Here is an 18,737-nt window from a genome sequence, read left to right as displayed (position 1 = left end):
GACAATCTAACATTATTTGGTATTCCTACCGTCTTTGAATCTTAGTTTAAGTCTAGGAACTAAGGGATTACTACATAATTCTGTTAAAGTATAGCTCTAATACCAACTTATAGCCACTTATTTAAATCACTCTAAAATAAATCTAATGTTGCAAAGTACGGTATGGTTCTTGATTTAGTAAGAGCCTGGCAGAATTATGCATTGTGGTTGCCTTAATATTATAAATGCGCATATAAGCTATAATATTCAAAATGTTATGTAAATTTGGTAGCAAACAGCCAATAGATATGTCTTGGGATTTTTGATATATTAATTAACCACAAAAGCTACCAAATCTTACATTATTACATCTTCATCTTTAAATTAAGCCCCTAAAATCCAATAAAGTTTGATAAATTGACTCCAATAAAGTTTGATATATTGACTGAAGGTACATATGAATGACGGAAGATTATGCTGCCGGAGAACTCCACCGCCGTTTTTGCTCACCAAAGCTTCCTATCACTGCAGATTGCTTCCGGCGAAGAAGACCATTTGAAAAAATACTGTAACATGATACATGATTGAAGCCTTGCAGTACTTTAAATCCTTTCTTTTTCTTTGTGTCAAAAATTACTTCTCCATCCCTAGATAACTGTCCTTCTGTATAGACCTTCAAATGCTTAATTTCAAAAGTCGAATTTAGAAGTTTCTGGTCACCAGCGAGGATAACGGCACCTAAAATCTCACCCGCGAACATGTCCTGAAACATAGGTCACAAATTTAAGCAAAAAAAGTAACATGAAGTATAGAGTTGGTAAATTAGTTGGGTTGGATAACGGGTCAAAAGGGTGTGTGTGCGTGTCAAAACGTAATTCAAATATGCAAGGTAATTTGAATGCCATACCACATGTCGATACAAGTGATGTCTTTGATGTAAATGGTGAAGCCTTGTCAACAAACGCCGTGTGAAAACAGCCTCATGTGTCATGTTCTTTGCTTGCAACATTTTTATGATCTTCGGAAGCGCGTAGACTTTACGTTGGGCATGAAGAGGGATGAGTGTGATGTCAAGTGATGATTCGAATACAGTCTTTGCAGCCAAAGTGTCGAGGAACATGTTTAGTTCTGCATACTTGTTTGAAGGGACATTGATCACATTCCCTTTTTCTTGGTTTTTCTTGTAGTTAATATGTCCCCCTAGTATAAACACTTCCTGTAATTACATATTGAAATATCATTACATTAGTATAAATATAAGATATATGAAGATGAACCGAATTGATCACCTGAATGATTGAGCTAGCATTACTCTCCGAAAGTAAGATGTTTGCTAAATTCGTTAACGGCCCATTAGTCAATATTGTAATTTTTGATCCGTCATCAATCGATTTTACTAAGGATCTCCAAACTTCTAGTGCTAACGGTTGTCTAAGTTGAGGGAAATCGGTGTCACGTGGAGCTCCAAATTTAACTGAATTCTGTGCTGTGTACCTGCATATTTTCGAACCAAGGAATTAACTTAATTCTATAACAACTGATCCCTCGTACCAACCAAAATTATCCGTTTTTCCCATAAGGATTTCACTAATTTGTTTTTCGGTGATGAGTGGAAACTTCCCTATTTTTTTTGTAACTTCTGTAACTTCTTATTTTCTCTGATAATAAACCCTAGTCATTTTTCTCTGCAGATCATTATTAATTTATAGTAGGATGAGTATGTACCCTCTTGGGCTCCTTGGTAGATCACGGGCAAGCCCATATAATGTATCAGAATCCAAACGTCCCCCACTTCCGTGCGGTATAGCTTTTGAATACTTGCAATCGCCAACAATTGGGCCAACCTTCGAATAAGACTGGTTCACACCAAAGGAATCACCTAGACCGACGGTGATATCATCACGACCCATCATATGTAACAAGTCATACACCACGTCTATTGTTGCTACATTCGCCCAACCACTTCCTGTTACTAGTATTGCCTATAATAAATAAGTAACAAATGAATCTTGTTATGGTATCAGGCAAAATTAATAACAATAATTTTAGCGAGTAAATTGCAAAGGTTGCAACATGGGTGGGTGGTATCCGGCCTAAAATAGGTACAAGTTGAAATGTTACTTATTCGGTACGGCTTGAACTTAACTGGTTCAACCCACATGACAAAGAACATGTTACCTTGAGATTCATTTCTTCGACAGGTACTTTGAGTAGATAAAAGAGCGCCAGAAAATCACCCGCGCTCATATCCATATCAAACACAACAATCTTCCCGAGTTTTTTCCCTTTGAAATCTGGTTTGTATAGAACTTCTTTGTAATATGGGAATTCGGTTGTAAAATTAAATCGACCTTTATATTGAGGTTGATTTAGCACCTAAAATAGTAGCGAAACTTCTGTTATCATATAAACTCAATAGTAAATGGCAAAATTAGTTTCAAATGTGATATCAACATACATCAAGAAAGTTAACATAGTATTCTCTATCCAATGTGCTTGATTCATCGACATTTGGCTTTGCTCTTGTTGCTACGCGTACACGCACTGAATCCGGTCCAGTAACTTCTTCAGTATAACCGTCCTATGTAGTTGAAAGAAAACATAATAACAAAAAGTAGTTGGAAAGTGTAGTTAAATACTATCATGCATTTAACTGAACTAAGCTATACCTTACATATCCCTGTAGCATTCCCACGAAAGCAAAATGGATCTTGAATACCTATTTGGACATGACCACTATGAACTCCATTTTTCTTCAAGTTGAACTTTGGGATCTTACGATCACCAAAGAATGCGTTTGAGCTATCAGGTATCCCATAAGGTTCATTCGACGTAATCACAGTAATGTTCATGTACTCCATTTCGGCAAACTCATTTTCCTCGTCACGTATGTTACGCATAGCTGATGCTGCAACACCCACCATAAACGAATCCCACATGAAATAACTCTGAAAGTTCCAAGATCATATAGTTATTAAATGATCAAAACATATCATAATCATTGCCCAAAAATGTCGACTAAAAATCTATTACATACCGTATAGAATTGATCATCAAACCAAGTATCACGGTCTATCTTCAATGACTTGAAAACATATTGCGCCTCATATGTACGTTGGTTTTTCTCAAATGCTTCAAAGAACTCGCGCGTAATGGGAATTGTATTCGTTGCATCTAATGGAACGAGGGTGATTGGAATCCCCGAATGAAAAACCTGAAAACATGAGTTAGATTTATAGAATTTGAGTATCTAGCCGATTTTCGATAGTTGGGCCGGGTTACCTGGTATGCAGCAAAGGGGTCACCGAAAAAGTTAAATTCGGCATACGGATTACTTCTAAAGGCTGTAAACATGTTACCATGGTCACCACACTGCTGAGGCTGGCAAGTTGAGCTAGCATTTTTGGGACAACAGCCGGTGGGGTTCTTGGACCTCACACCACCACCCATGATGTATATATGATTGATATTTTTCTTTAAATCCGGATTAGTCATAAGAAAAATGGCCATATTTGTGTGTGCTCCTGTCATGAACACGATAACGGGGCCTTCAGATATCGTCTTGATCAATACTTGTTGTGCAGTCAGTTGTCGAAGAGGGGAGTATCTCCGGTTTCCCTAATAACATGCAAATGATTAGATCATGTAAGTTCTATAATTCGTATATAGGCTGAATATCTCTCTGAATCATGTTGAAATTGCTTTCAGATTGAAATATTTAGAATTTTCAGCCGGATAATTAGAAAAGAAATAAAAGAACATGCATAATCTAGTATGAAAACATGTACAAGAATTTGGCCAAAGAGAATCTTTACATATGGGGATGACAATCACAACGTTTGAATTGGCAGTTAAGTTAACGGGTCACAATTATACAAGGATTGAAAGTTAGACCAACACATACAACCATCAATAGAGACTATATTAGCAATAACATAGTTACCAATGATGACTAAGTAGCCATTGATGCTCAGTTACCGCTGCTCCTATTTACTACTTGTCAGTTAAAATGATTTCAAGCCCAAAGACTTGTTAGAATTGATTTTTGAAGGGGAAAAAGATCTGAACATGAACAAAGCGACCAAAGAAGGCAACATCATGCACCTCCACTGTCACTAGGGGTGCAAACGAGCCGAGCCCGAGCTCGACCAGGCTCATTCTCGAGATCGATTAACTTATGAGAGCTTGAGCTCGGCTCGGTTCGGTTCGAGCTTTGAAAATAATATAATAATAATAATAGATTCGTTTAGGCTCGCGAGCTCGATAAGTGAAGCTCGGGCTCATTTACTAAACGAGCTTATTTTAAGGTTCGGGCTCGGCTCGTAAACACGTTTAAATAAGCTTGGCTCGGCTCGTTTACTAGACAACTTCAAATAAAGGGTAAAAGTTATTAAATATTAATAAAAACTAATATTACACTAGGGCTCGATAAGGCTCGACGAGTCAGACGAGCTTCACATGCCAGACTCGAGCTTCGGCTGATAAATAAACAAGCTTTAGTTTAGGCTCAAGCTTGACTCGAGCTTGATAAGGTATGGCTCGTTTCGAGCTTTTTTTCAAGCCGAAAGAGAAACTTCTGATAAAGTATAAGAAGAGGATGTAATGACTCGATTTTAAGTTTTCAAAAAAACGGAGGGGAGAAATCTATTAGATACGTGTTTAACTTTATCTATTATCGTTTTTTTTCTCATTTACATTATTGTCTGAAGTACGGAATAAAAATCAAATGTTACCCCAAAAATTTTAATCTAGATCCGTAACTCAATTGCCAAGACCAACTTGTTGCTGACCATAGTTACCATTGATGATAAGTGAAAACTTACTACAACCATGCAAATTTAAAACTTCCAATTTTAACACAGTAGAGCCCCTAGACCCTTTCTTGTGCGTTTTCCAGTGGCGGACTTATAATGTTAGTAGGGGTAGCACGGGCTACTCCTCAACCCCATCTTTGTAGTGTAAAAATACCCCTTAACTCCGTTTCCGTAGTGTATAAATACCCCGCAACTTCGTCTCCGTTATACAAAGGATACCTCTGGTCTAAAATATAAAAAAATGGGATACCCCTAAATTTTTGGGCTAGTTCCGCCGCTGACGTTTTCCCAAAACCCAACCAGGGGGCACAACCCCTTGGAATCCATATAGGTGATGGTACCCCCTTAAACCGCGGGTTCGATGGTATATGAACTAAGTATAGCCTACACCACCCAACTCGTAGTAATGTTTTTCTTCTTTCCCTTTAATGTTAAGTAAATCTGGATTAACCAAAAGGGCTTGATGACATGTCATCAGCTTATTATAAAACTAGTCTATAACTTCATATAATACTGGATGCCTTACAAGAAACAGTTCATCTTAAATGATATTTAACTTTGACCCTATATAAAATGTAACTAAAATAGAAAGGGGACATTAACTTTCTAGGTAAAGGATCAAATAAAAACAAAATTAACGTACGAAACGTACGCATTGAGGGAAAAAGCAAAAAGTGGCGGTGTCATTTTGGTAATTATGAGCAACTTCCAAATTACTCTGGTAGAGTAATTTTGACTTCTGTAGGGTAATTTTGAGCATCTGTAGAGTAATTTTAGGAAATGTAGGGTAATTATTAAATTACTCTGGTAGAGTAATTTTGACTTCTGTAGAGTAATTTTGAGCATCTGTAGAGTAATTTTAGGAAATGTAGGGTAATTATCAAATTACTCTAGTAGAGTAATTTTGACTTCTGTAGGGTAATTTTGGGAAATGTCTTGTAGAGTAATTTTGTTAGCATTTAGTTATGGGGTTTAGCTTTATGGTTTAGTTTTTAGCTTTTAGTTTGGGTTGGGGGGGGGGGGTTTAGGTTTTTTTAGGTTTTTGGGGGGTGGGGGGGGGGGGTTAGGTTTTTTTAGGTTTTTGGGGGGTGGGGGTGGGGGGGTTAGGTTTTTTTAGGTTTTTGGGGGTGGGGGGGGGGGTTTAGGTTTTTGGGGGGTGGGGGGGGGTTTAGTGTAATTTTGATAATTACCCTACAATTTTGATAATTACCCTACACGACCAAAATTACTCTACTTGAACTTTTACAAAATTACCCTACAGAAGTTCAAAATTACTCTACTAGAGTAATTTTAAAGTTGCTGATAATTACCAAAATGCCACCGCCACTTTTTTGACTTTCTTTCACTTCGTACGTTTCGTACGATAACTTTATTTTTACAGGAACTTAACTCTAACTTTCTAACAGATGATATAGTTATTATAGTTTTGAGTATCTACATGAATATGCCCAGAACATAACTATATGCCTCTGCTTGCGATAATTTGAAGGTGTCCCAACTATAAGAAGATGATGACATTGACAAACTTATATCGCCAACAACTACGAAAAACATTGATATACCTGCGGAAGAAAGCTTCTTCTAATTCCCATATTTGTATCGACGTCTAATCGAACAGGAATAGCTTGTCTGTATCTACAAGGTCCGGCTGTTCCACGTCCCTGATCATAAATACACATCACATTCCTATCCGCATGCTTAGCGAATATTAGTTGCATGAATTATAAGTAAGTACCTGGTCAATTATAGGAAGATATCCACCAACATTTGGTTGTATTGTACCATTTTCAAGTATTCCACCATCACCTCCAACACCAACATCAATATCATCTCTCCCCATCATGTAGAGTATATCATATATTTGATTTACTGCATGTCCTGCATTTGTCCATGAATTTGTGTTCACTGTAACTGCCTGCATCAATCATCATGGTCACAATATAATTGTCACTGTATCGTCATTTATTAGGCGATTTCGAGCTTATATAACGGGTAGATTGGTTAATGGGTTGTCATGTTGAAACATTATAGTATTCAGATAACAGTTTAACGATAAAAAGTATTCATATTGTCAGGGTAGATGAGAGACGATAAAATGACAATGTGAGACAAATTGGGTAACGATTTGGGCTAGGTCGACTTATGTTGAATATTTGTGCCCATTGCTTTAAACACAATTATGAAAATTGGAAATTATGCTATTTTGAATAATTTTCATATGTCATAGAGTGTTTAAATGAGAACGTTAAATATTTTGAGAACCGTGAGAACGAATGAAGAAACCACAAGAACTTGGTAAAAAACAATTCAAATTTAAAATTTATTAATACACTTATTATTATTATTCAAATACAATGTTAGAAATTGAATATATACGTTAAAATTTACATGTATTCGGCATTAAAGAAAATTTACATGTGTAAATTTGCCATTTACACATGTGTAAAAAAACTTATTAAGAATTATTTTGAGAGAAAAGATGAATTATTTAAGGAGTAAATTCTTTTTTTAATGTTGTATTTTAATTAGAATAAGAAATATTATGAGAACCGTGAGGACGAATGAAAAAACCGCAAGAATTTGGTCAAAAACAATTCAAATTCAACTGTTTTTACACTTGTCATTATTATTTGAATATAATGTAAGAAATTTAATCTGCATGTTTAAATTTACATGAACTCGTAAATAAAGAAAATTTATACATGTCTAAGTTTGCAATTTACATATGTGTTGATAAGACATCCGATAAGAGTTGAATATCATTGGGATTAATATAAATTCTATTTTTCCCAAAAAAAGATATAGCAATTTGAATAATATTATTATTTATTATTGAAACCTGAAATGAATGGCATTTAATTGCAGTTAATTCTCTTGAACGCTTTGAAGTGAAAAAACCAAGATTTCTTCTGAATAGTATAGGTTTGAAGTGAAAAAAAAACCAAGATTTCTTCTAAATAGTATAGGAGTTCAACTTATTAACGCCTATGACCACATCACCTCCCAACCTTTTTTAACAACAAATTAGAAAATCAAGTATGTTTTTTTTCAACCAAAATGCATTAGTAATTCTAATTCATATGATGAATTTCAATCCCAATTCCAATCTAATTCGTTCAAATTTATGTTCCTTTGACATATTCTTCTTAGTGTTTCTGGTACAAAACTTTTGATGAATTTCTATTCCAATTCCAATCTAATTGTTTCAAATTTATGTCCCTTTGACATATTCTAATTCTTCAAAAACAATTTAATCAACCAAACACCCATTGAGATAAGTAAAGTTGACAATGGCATGCAAATACAAATGACAAAAAACTCGCCACATAAAATATAAGAATACTGATATGTACAGAATATATGTAAGAGAAGAACCTGTAAATTGAACTCAGACCGATTAGATTTCAACAAGTATAGTAACGCAAAGAGATCATCAGTGTCAACATCAGTATCCAAAATTGCTCGATAAGAAAGGCCTCGATGAACATTGTAGCTACTTGTACCCCCTGCAGCCATAATGAGAGCACATAGCAAACTTGACCATAACAATAACCCCTTCATTTCTCCAGATAGCATGTGGCACCTAGAGCCTTTCCAAATAGAACTTATGGCACCTAGAACTATACAATGCTATATTTAACAATATTTCATGAAGAGACGTAAATAAGCCATTTAGTCAACGGCTGGACCCACTTGTTTATATTTAATAGGCTAATTTATTTTAAACATATATACTATGGCAACCACACAAAATAAATAACTTCTGGATACACATCAATTAATATCTTATAAAATAAAATTTACTAGTCTTGAGTCGCCCTCGTGTTGCGGTGCGGGAGCGTATACCAGCGTTGCGGGACAGGGGCGTAAAACTGTGCGTTAAGTAGCAACAACACGACGACCAAAATCAAGAAAAAACGTAAAATAAAAACACGAATTTCCACACCAAGTGACTCTCGTGACGTAAAACGTTGACGAAAGTCAAGGAGGTCAAAGTGATATTGTATAGAGTTTTTAGATATTGGGGGCAAAGTTTACCACTTTGAAATTTGAAATATGACCATCAAATACCGTGCTAAGTAGCAACCGAACAACGACTAAATCCGAAAAAGAAAACGTAAAACCAAAATACGAATTTAACACCAAATGACTTACGTAACATTAAACGTAAATGAACCAAACTAAGCTCATTTAAATCTTATGGCCAAGTTATATAAAAAGAAAGGTTTTTTTTTTTTTTTTTTTTGAAAAACTGAACTTTACTATGACTAAAAGAATAAGTAAATAAACCACTAAATAACAAAATAATAACTATTCCTTAAAAGTGTTACAAATATAACTAGATTTAAAGAAGTTCGCCGCGTTGCGGCGAATTTCTTTTGTTATTTAGTTTGTGTTTACATGTGTTTTGAAATCACTACAAGCGTGTTGCGAACAGAACTGCTGACAAGAATAAAAAGAAAATGTAGAAAAAAACACTAAAAGATAACCGAAAGAAAATCAAATAAAAAAGTTGTATGGTAACGATGTTGTTCGTATGAAACCCGTGGTCAGAGATGAGAAAATTGTTCTGGATACCGGTACCAAATTTGCCGAACCGAAAGATCTTAATTACCAATTCGGTACCGACTTTTAGCGTTCCTGGTACCGGTTCACTACCGTTTTTTACCTTCATATACCGGTACCGTAACCAGTATTTTCGGTGTCGGTACCGATTCTGTATCGGTTGGCACTAAGCTCATCCCTACCTCTGAAACTAAAAAAGAAAAAATTAAAAGTTGAAGAAAATCAACAAAAAAAGTTGTACGACACCGTTGTTCGTACGGTAACCGTGATCAGGGATGAGCAAATGTTACCGGGTAGCCGCACTAAATTTCCCGAACAAAAAGATTTCCAATATCAATTTGGCATCAACGTTTTTGGCGTTTTCTGTATTAGTGCCGGTTTTTACTTTCATGTATTGATACCGAACAGGACTGTACCGGTATTTTCGATACCAATACTGGTTCGATACCGGTTGACACCAAACTTATCCCAACCCCTGATATTAAAAAAAGGATTAAAGTTAAAAAGTAAAGAAACTATTATTATAATACTAAAATAATAAAAATAATAAAAAACAATATATTATTATAATATTAAAATCAATATTCATTTTAGTTAGTTTATTAATATATATATATATATATATATATATATATATATAGGTAGGGATATGGTAAAAAGTGTCTAAAATGTAAGAAGGGTAAGAAGTGTTTTAAACCATTGGATATTTGATCTAATGGTTGAGATCAATAGGTTATAAAAATGTAAATTATGTTTTAATTAGAGGGACCTTATGTAAAATTGAAGGGCAATAGTGTCTTTTTCAATGTTTGAAATATGGTAACCATATCATACACAACCAAAAAACTCCTATATTTACTCCTTTTTCCTTAAATATAGGAATTAATGATTCACCTTAATTATAGGAGGTCTTTGGTTGCATATTCGTCATACATTATCATAACGAGAACTGTAATCAGATTCATGGCATGGTGTCTTAAAAAAACTGGATAAATTGACTATGATTCAAGTCATGGTGTTTTATCTGGAGACATTGTTCATGGCGTGGTGTTTTAAACATCTATGATTCAAGTCATGGTGTTTTATCTGGAGACATTGTTCATGGCGTGGTGTTTTAAACATCTATGATTCAAGTCATGGTGTTTTATCAAATACACAACATTCCCAGAACATCTATAATTCAAGTCATGGTGTTTTATCAATACAAAATATTCCCAGATTTTAAAACACCATGACTATGATTCAAGTCATGGTGTTTTATCTGGAATCCAAAAAACATTGTAAATCATCAAACAAACAGGCGATTCAAGTCATGGTGTTTTATCTGGAATTCGAGTCAGATAAAACACCATGACTTGAATCATAGTCAATGTCTCTAGATGTTTAAAACACCACGCCATGAACAATGTCTCCAGATGTTTAAAACACCACGCCATGAACAATGTCTCCTGATAAAACACCGTGACTTGAATCATAGTCAATGTCTCCAGATGTTTAAAACACCACGCCATGAACAATGTATCTAGATGTTTAAAACACCACGTCATGAACAATATATGATTAAAAGATGTTGCGATTAAAAGATGATGGAGAAGATAAAAGAATCAGATGTATAATGTTTCCTAAAATTTCTCCTAATTCAAAATTCGATTCATCCCTATAAAAACTCATCGCTAGTTTTTTTTTTTTTTTGACAGTTATCTTTGAAATCAATTAAATGATAAGAAAGTCAAATTACTAATATACCCTTTTGAATTAATTAGGATAAAGGACACTTGTCACTCCCAAATTATTTCTCACACTTCTTACAAAAGTCCCACTTTGTACACGATCCTCTACCTATATATATATATATATATATATATATCGCATGGGATAAAATCTTAATCACACATGTTATAAAACTAATTACGCATATTATAATTTTATCTGGTACATATTGTAAGTTAAAGGACACTGCACTTTACACTTTCAATATATATATATATATAATTTTATAATGTAAGTATCTATAGAAAACCCACTTTAATTTAGAAAACCCGGGAAACTCAAGGCTCCCGATGTTTTTTCTTCTTGAAAAAATTTACACATGTTATATACATGTTTTTAAGGGTTTTGGGCAAAAAAAATCAAAAAAGCGCCGAGTAAATATTTAAAAAAAAAATAAACAAGTTTTTGTGTAACACATGTTACAAATATGTCAGATGAATGTAACATGTGTTACACCAAAACTTGTTTATTTTTTTAAAAAATATCTACTCGGCGCTTTTTTGATTTTTTTTTGCCCAAAACCCTTAAAAACATGTATATAACATGTGTAAATTTTTTCAAGAAAGAAAAACATCGGGAGCTTTGAGTTTCCCGGGTTTTCTAAATTAAAGTGGGTTTTCTATACATCCTTCCCCTATATATATATATATATATCTTAAAATGTGATGTTTTAAACTACTACTACTATATTTGTTGTTAATAAAATCAAAAGCTTATTTTATTTACTTATCAAATGTTATCAACTAGTGAGATTACTCGCGCTATGCTGCGGGGTTTTGTTCGATATATATTCTGATTCAATATAACAACCAACCGAAAGAAATAAACTCAAAAGAATATTGACATATTTTTTACATCGATCGAAAACCATAAAAATAAATTTAAATTGGACAGCGAGATGGGCTGATTTTAAATTAATTGTAAATGAAAACTTAAACGTTATCTTAAACAATGTTGCAGAAATTGGCCTAGGCGGCCGATTAATCTGCGCCTAGGCGCTAGTCGGTGGGTTACTGCCTAAATTTAAGCTAGTCGGTCAAAAAATCGGTTAGGTCAAAATCGGTAAAAGTCGGACAAAATCGGTCAAAATCGGACTAATCGGGCCCATGTTTTTTGACCCAAAAAACTCAATTTTTGAAATCTGACCCATGGTTTAAAGCTCAAATTTTAGTTATAAACCTATTTTAACATTTAGGTTTAGGTATTTTAACCTTTAACCCCCTCTATCTTTCACTAGTTTACATATGGTTCCTAAACTTTTAAATTTATTAATAAAAAATTTAAAGTTATCTCCTAAACTTGTAAATTTATTAATAAAAAGTATAAAGTTATCTATATATATATATATATATATATATATATATATATATATATATATATAAAATTTGTAAAATTATACTTAAAAAGTCCAATCCGATTAAACCCGATTAATCCCTATTAATCCCGATTAATCCCTAGGCGGTACCTCACCGCCCGACTAGCGCCTAGCGCCTTCTACAACATTGATCTTAAATATAACTTCAATAAAAAAGGAACATAAAACCAAAACACTAAACATAAAGAAAAGTATAGAAATAGAAATAATAAAGTCTAGCAAAAAAATCAAGAAAGGAAATAAAAGTACATAAAAATAAGCATAGAAAAGTGTTATATTTGACTTGACATATTCTTAAAAAAGCCACATTGAAAGATAAACCAACTTCAATTTATACCAAGATGTGCAATAAAATAAGCACGTAAGAAACTAATTACGACGCGTTGTGGCAATGTCAAAACGCAAAGTGACTCGAAGACTCGAATTTATACCGTCTAATGAAAACGTATTATATTTTACTCTACTCGTTTCCGAACAAAATTTACTTCAAAACGTAGAGAAATTGATAACTCAAATAAACATAAGCGCGAAAGTGTATTATATTTGACCCGACTCATTTTCCAAAAAATTACGTTAAAATACAGACTAACTGAAATCGTACATAATTATATGGATGAGAAAATATTATACTTGACCCAACTAATTTCCGCGAAAAATTTACGTCTAAACGCAAAATAATGCAAATCCATTTTAATTTATACCAACACGTAAATAAAAAATAAACACGTAAAAATTGATTATAAAGTTTTTATAAAGTTAAAAGGTTGTAAGTGTTAACGCTGAAAGTTAAGAGGTAAAAGAATACAAAACTACAAATAAAAAGCAAAAGATAAAAGAAATCACAAAAGTATAAAAGAATACAAAACTATAAAAAAAACTCAAAAAGATAAAAGGGAAGACAAATAAAAAAAGTTGAAGCGGGAAAAAAAACTAAAAGCAACCAATAACCACGCCATGTGGCAAACCACTGTTCATGCAATAAAAATCAAAAAAGAAAAAAAGAAAAAAGGCTAAAAAGTCAAAAAGGAAAAAAATAATGAAATTATAAAAATAAAAGAAGGAAAAGACAAAGGGCAAAAAAGTCAAGAAGCAAGAAAAAATAATAATAAAACACTATTTATCCGTTTTCGTAAATGTAATAGTTATAATAAAAGCATGTGTATATTATATGAACAAAGGGCATTAGAAATTCAACGGATATTTTGGCGTGTTAAATGGTCTCTCCCCCTCTAAAAGGTTAAGGATTTGAGCCACATTATAAATTGTGAAGTAGAATTAAAAGTAAATTAAGTTAGTGTATAAGTTGCCTTTAAAAAAAGTTGAATTAGGAGTAAATTAAATGAGTGAATTTCCTTTAAAGAAGGGAAAATTACAAGTTTTGTCCTTTATCTTAATACCATATATCAGGCGGTGTTCTTTTCAACGAATTTTCACAGTTTTGCACTTTACATGGAATTTTGTTGCACATTTTGTCCTTTCACCCTAACCCAATTAGATTTTTGTTAAATCTAGTCACGTGACTTATACATGAGGGTAGTTTTGTCAATTTACTCTCATCTCTCTCTCTCTCTCTAAAACACCTCACCCATATCAGCACCATAACACCCACCTTCGTTGCCACCACCCCACAAGACTTCCATTGCCACCAGACCTCCACTGCTCACACCACCACCCCCTGCCATGCCAGCACAAAACCACCACCCACAACCCCCATGAGTAACCACCAACCAACCCACTACCAAATCCTCGCCACAACCTCCCACCTGAAACCCCTACCGCACCCAAAACCCCTGACACAACTTCCCACCGAAAACCCCCTCTGTATCATCTCACCTCTCTCTCCCACCGATGAAATCAACAGAATATGTCACGGCCCCAGACCCAATTTCCCGGTCTGGAAGCCGGGAGACAGAAACCCGTGGTATTGGTGTGTAATTTGGCAGCGGAAATTTTAACAGGATCGTTTAAACTGAAAACACCCATTTACTTTATTTCAAGTTTCGGGACAAGCCCCGTAAATTACAATAGAGGAATTTCACTGGGAAATTCCCTGATTACAAAAACATGTTTATTTATTTACTGAGCCACTCTATTCAAACTGGAGTGCTACGCGGCACTTTTCCTTGTTCACAGTAAATCACCTGAAACATGTTTAAAAAGATTTTATCAGCGGGGAAATACTGGCGAGTCATTCAATTCGTACAAAACGACATATTGTTATAATTTACAGTATTAAGAGCGATTACAATTGTCCATATCTTATAATTATCTGGTCCAGTTGTCACTCGAACGGATCTGTGACTGTGGTCATATCACTATTCGGTCCGTTAACCCAAGAGTGACGTGTTTTGTAGCAGTGATCGAGTTATTACCTTGTTATCGCAGCAGCGTTTAACTACTTTGAACGTGTTTTTAAAGCAGATTATGGAGGTTTTGAAAGAAAATTTCGAGCACAGCAGAATGCCCATGCAACGTCCTATTTATAACAACTTTTGGAGTTTCTTGCGCCCGCGAAGGCCTTAGGGCCATCCTACGCGCCCCATGAGGGCCACCCTAGCTACGGCTAGGGCTGCCGTGTCATAGCCTAGGTCTGCCACGTGTGTGGCACGTGGCCCTAAAGCTTATCCGAAGATTTGCCAGGCTGTCGCGCCCCGCGAAGACTCACCTTGTTTCTTTTGCGGCCCGCGAGCGAACACTAAAATTGGATTTTCTTGATTTTTCATCAAATGTAGGGTTTTAGGGGTTCGGGTTTTCACTTACGGAGCGTTGTAGGACATTTTCGTGCATGTCCTTACATCCTCCCCACCTTATTTAAAATCTCGTCCTCGAGATTTACTGGAACAAGTGAGGATACTTTAGCTTCATTTCCTATTCCAGCTCCCATGTGTACTCAGGTCCTCTTTTCGAATCCCACTTTACTTTGACTAGCACCAACCTCTTGTGTTTGAGGTGCTTAACCTTTCTGTCTTCTATTTGAAGAGGTTTCTCAACAAATTTCAACTTTTCATTTACCTCTATATCTTGAAGAGGTACTACCAATGATTCGTAAGATAAACACTTCTTGAGATTAGATACATGAAACACATCATGTACCCCAACTAGTTCTTCTGGTAATTGTAATTTATAGGCAACTGGTCCTATTCGTTGGATAACTGTGAACGGTCCTATATACCTTGAACTCAGCTTTCCTTTCTTACCGAAACGCACTACCCCTTTCCAAGGAGAAACTTTTAATAGTACTTTATCCCCAACTTGAAATTCTAGCGGCTTGCGTCGATTGTCTTCATAACTCTTCTGGTGATCTCGAGCCGTTTTTAGTCTTTCTTTGATTTGAGTTATCCTGTCGGTGGTTTCTTGCACAATTTCGGGACCCGATAATTGACTTTCTCCTATTTCTGCCCAGCATACTTGTTATGGGTGAAATTCTGAGCCCATATCCTGACTTTGTATCTTGATTTTTTATTAGCTGTATATGATCAGGATACCGGATCAGGATACCAGATCAGGATACCGTATCAGGATACCGGGCCAGGATATTGGTAATATCCTGAGGCAGTATCCTGACTATTACTAACGATTGGCTTGTAAAACGTTGGTTGCAAGGTACCAACGTTAAAAGACTTGATCTACCTGAAGATTCGCTCAAGGTGGTTGAAAAATGGACGTTGATGGTGGAAGAATGGGTCTTGTAACGGTCAGAAAGGCATATTCCGCGAGAATATCGGATGTTGGTCAATGTTATTGACATTGTAACGGTTATATGAGCTAAAGACCCGGTTTTGTAGTCAATAAGCACGTGGAAAACGAGTAGAAGCAGCCCCCAACGTTCAGAATGGAATATTCCAAAGTATCCCAGAATAATAGGATAGTTTGTTGGTTTCTTTTACTATAAATATGGATGGCCAGATCTCGTAGGACACTTCACTTCAACTCACTCCACTTCTAACTCTCGAATTCATACACAATTCACTTGTAATCGCACACTAACACTCATCACTTGCAATCATTGTAACACTTAGTAGAGATCTGAGCTTTATCCTGCACTATATCCTGGTTATTCAAGCAATAAGAAGAACAAGGCAGCTGCGATTGTCAGCTCCCGAGGTTTTATGCCGGCGGTCTAGATTGATCAAGGGCTTTCCTCGTACATCTCGTGTCATTTACTTTACCTTTTTGCTCATTGTTTGATCGTAGATACAGCTCAATATCCTGAGCCGTATCCTGAACACTGTTTTTCCAAAGAACATAACTAGCATATTTTCAACACACTTTTTAGCACACTACCTCACTTAACTAATTTGATCACTTGATTGCTTCGGTAATTTTTGACCAAAACAATTTGGCGCCCACCGTGGGGCAAGTGGTGCTCTCTTAACTAAAAATCTTTGTGAAATCGTTAATCGGTTTTCTATTTTCAAAACTTTTTGCCACATTGTTTACAATGGCCTCAAGATCAAACATGAGCTCTTCTACTGTGTCTGCTACAACTTCTGCAACAGTTGGTTCGGTGCCTCCCTCACCTTCACAAGTTCAGACTTTTCAAAGGAGAAATGAAAGCCACACACCGAGAGAAATTTCTGCTGCTCAGAATGTTTCTAGATCCGGAAATTCAGGGAGAACCCATATCCTTGCTTCTAATAACGAAATTCTGTCTTTGTTTGGTAGTATACAAGAACAAATGAAGAGGCAGCAAGAAACTAACCAGACAATCATGAAGGATTTACAACTCTTGAAGTCAAACTCCAGGAAACCTATGGAGTATACAACTACTCCTCTATATCCCAGGATGCTAATCTTTAGTTCATCAACATTTACTGAGGATAATCAAGGCAACATGATACCGAGTCAGTCCCGGAGCAACATGCTGGAGATACCATCATCCGCCAGGATATCGACCGTGAGGGATCCAGGATATGGCCCAGGATATGGTCCAGGATATGGCGAAAGCCGACAGGCTAGTAACATGTTTGCCAATATCAGTATCCCTGCTACTAATAATTCTGATTCTTTGCAGGATATAGGTGTAACACCAGTATTGACCAGGGAACTTCAAAAATTGAAGGATATGATATCAAGTGTTCCTGGAGCAGTGCAGCCTATACCGAAAGTATCCCAGGATAGTCACAGGATATCCCGATTTGCTCATCCAATTTGTGATGCTGAAATTCCAAAAAGATTCCAGACTCCCAGCATAAAGTTGTATGATGGGACGACATATCCTGAGGAGCATATTGCCCAGTATAGGGAAAGGATGGAAACAAATCCAATCCTACCAGAACCTAAGTAAGCATGCTTATGCAAAGGCTTCGGTTCAATTTTAACAGGACCGGCCTTAAAAATGGCTTTTAAACGTTCCACCTTATTCAATTACATCATTTTCTCATTTAGTTAATTTGTTTATCGGTTAATTTTCTTATAGCAGGAGCTTTGAGAAACTAACAAGTGATCTTTATAGGATAACACAAGGATCACAAAAATCCCCAAGGGATTATGTTAAAAAATTTAGTAGAGAATCCTTGGATATCCCGAATCTTGATATTGCTACGGCAGTACAAGCGTTCAAAATGGGGTTACAGAAGGATCGTCAATTTTATCAGGATCTTGTAATGAATCCTTGCAGGAACCTGGATGAAGCCCGAAACAGGGCTCTAAGATATATTCGGTTGGAGGATGACAGAAAAATGCAAGAAAAGATGAATGCATCCTCAACATATGAATCGACTAACAGGAAATCGGAATCCTCATATAGACCATATCGCTCTAAGCCATATGGCAGAAATGATAACAAGAGAGTGAATGCTGTTGAAGACGAGGATCCTGAAGAATATCCTGAATTATCTGAATATTGTTTTTCTGTTAATATACCTGAACTAATGTATGCTATGCAGGGTTTGGGAGATAAAGCCAGGTGGCCTCGAAAGAATCAACAAAAAGCAGATTGGAAAGACAAGTCGAAATGGTGTGCTTTCCACGAAGATTTTGGACATATGACTGAGGATTGCATCGCTCTGAGGAAAGAAATCAGCTACCTTCTAAGCAAGGGATATTTGAAAGATCTCTTAGGTAGAAAGAAGAATAAGGGTCAGGATACTGAGAAGGATCCTGAGCGAGCCGCATCACCTCCCGCCGATGCCAAGATAATCAACTTCATTTCAGGAGGGTCCAACATTTGCGGAACTTCGTATTCGGCGGCCAAGAGACATGCAAAGGAAGCTAAGGCTGAGAGGGGAGAC

The 18,737-nt window shown here is 35.7% G+C and overlaps 1 protein-coding gene across 1 annotated transcript; it reads right to left on the bottom strand.

The window, feature by feature from the left end:
• Positions 1-326: 326 nt before the first annotated feature.
• On the bottom strand, positions 327-9,750 carry LOC110932255. The gene is made up of 14 exons (XM_035988223.1): positions 9,650-9,750; positions 9,473-9,549; positions 8,169-8,299; positions 6,529-6,708; positions 6,356-6,454; positions 3,262-3,597; positions 3,017-3,193; positions 2,649-2,927; positions 2,438-2,560; positions 2,158-2,355; positions 1,705-1,961; positions 1,269-1,473; positions 887-1,195; positions 327-742 (listed from the first exon to the last, which is right to left on the bottom strand). Exons 1-14 carry the CDS (start codon positions 9,748-9,750, stop codon positions 452-454), a joined length of 2,763 nt encoding a protein of 920 aa, XP_035844116.1. The 3' UTR covers positions 327-451.
• Between the last annotated feature and the right edge of the window lie 8,987 nt (positions 9,751-18,737).

Source organism: Helianthus annuus, chromosome 3 (genome assembly GCF_002127325.2).
Source record: "Helianthus annuus cultivar XRQ/B chromosome 3, HanXRQr2.0-SUNRISE, whole genome shotgun sequence".
In the NCBI taxonomy this organism is placed as follows: Eukaryota; Viridiplantae; Streptophyta; class Magnoliopsida; order Asterales; family Asteraceae; genus Helianthus; species Helianthus annuus.
Note: the sequence above shows the minus strand (reverse complement) of the source record. Positions and strands in the feature narration are given on the sequence as shown.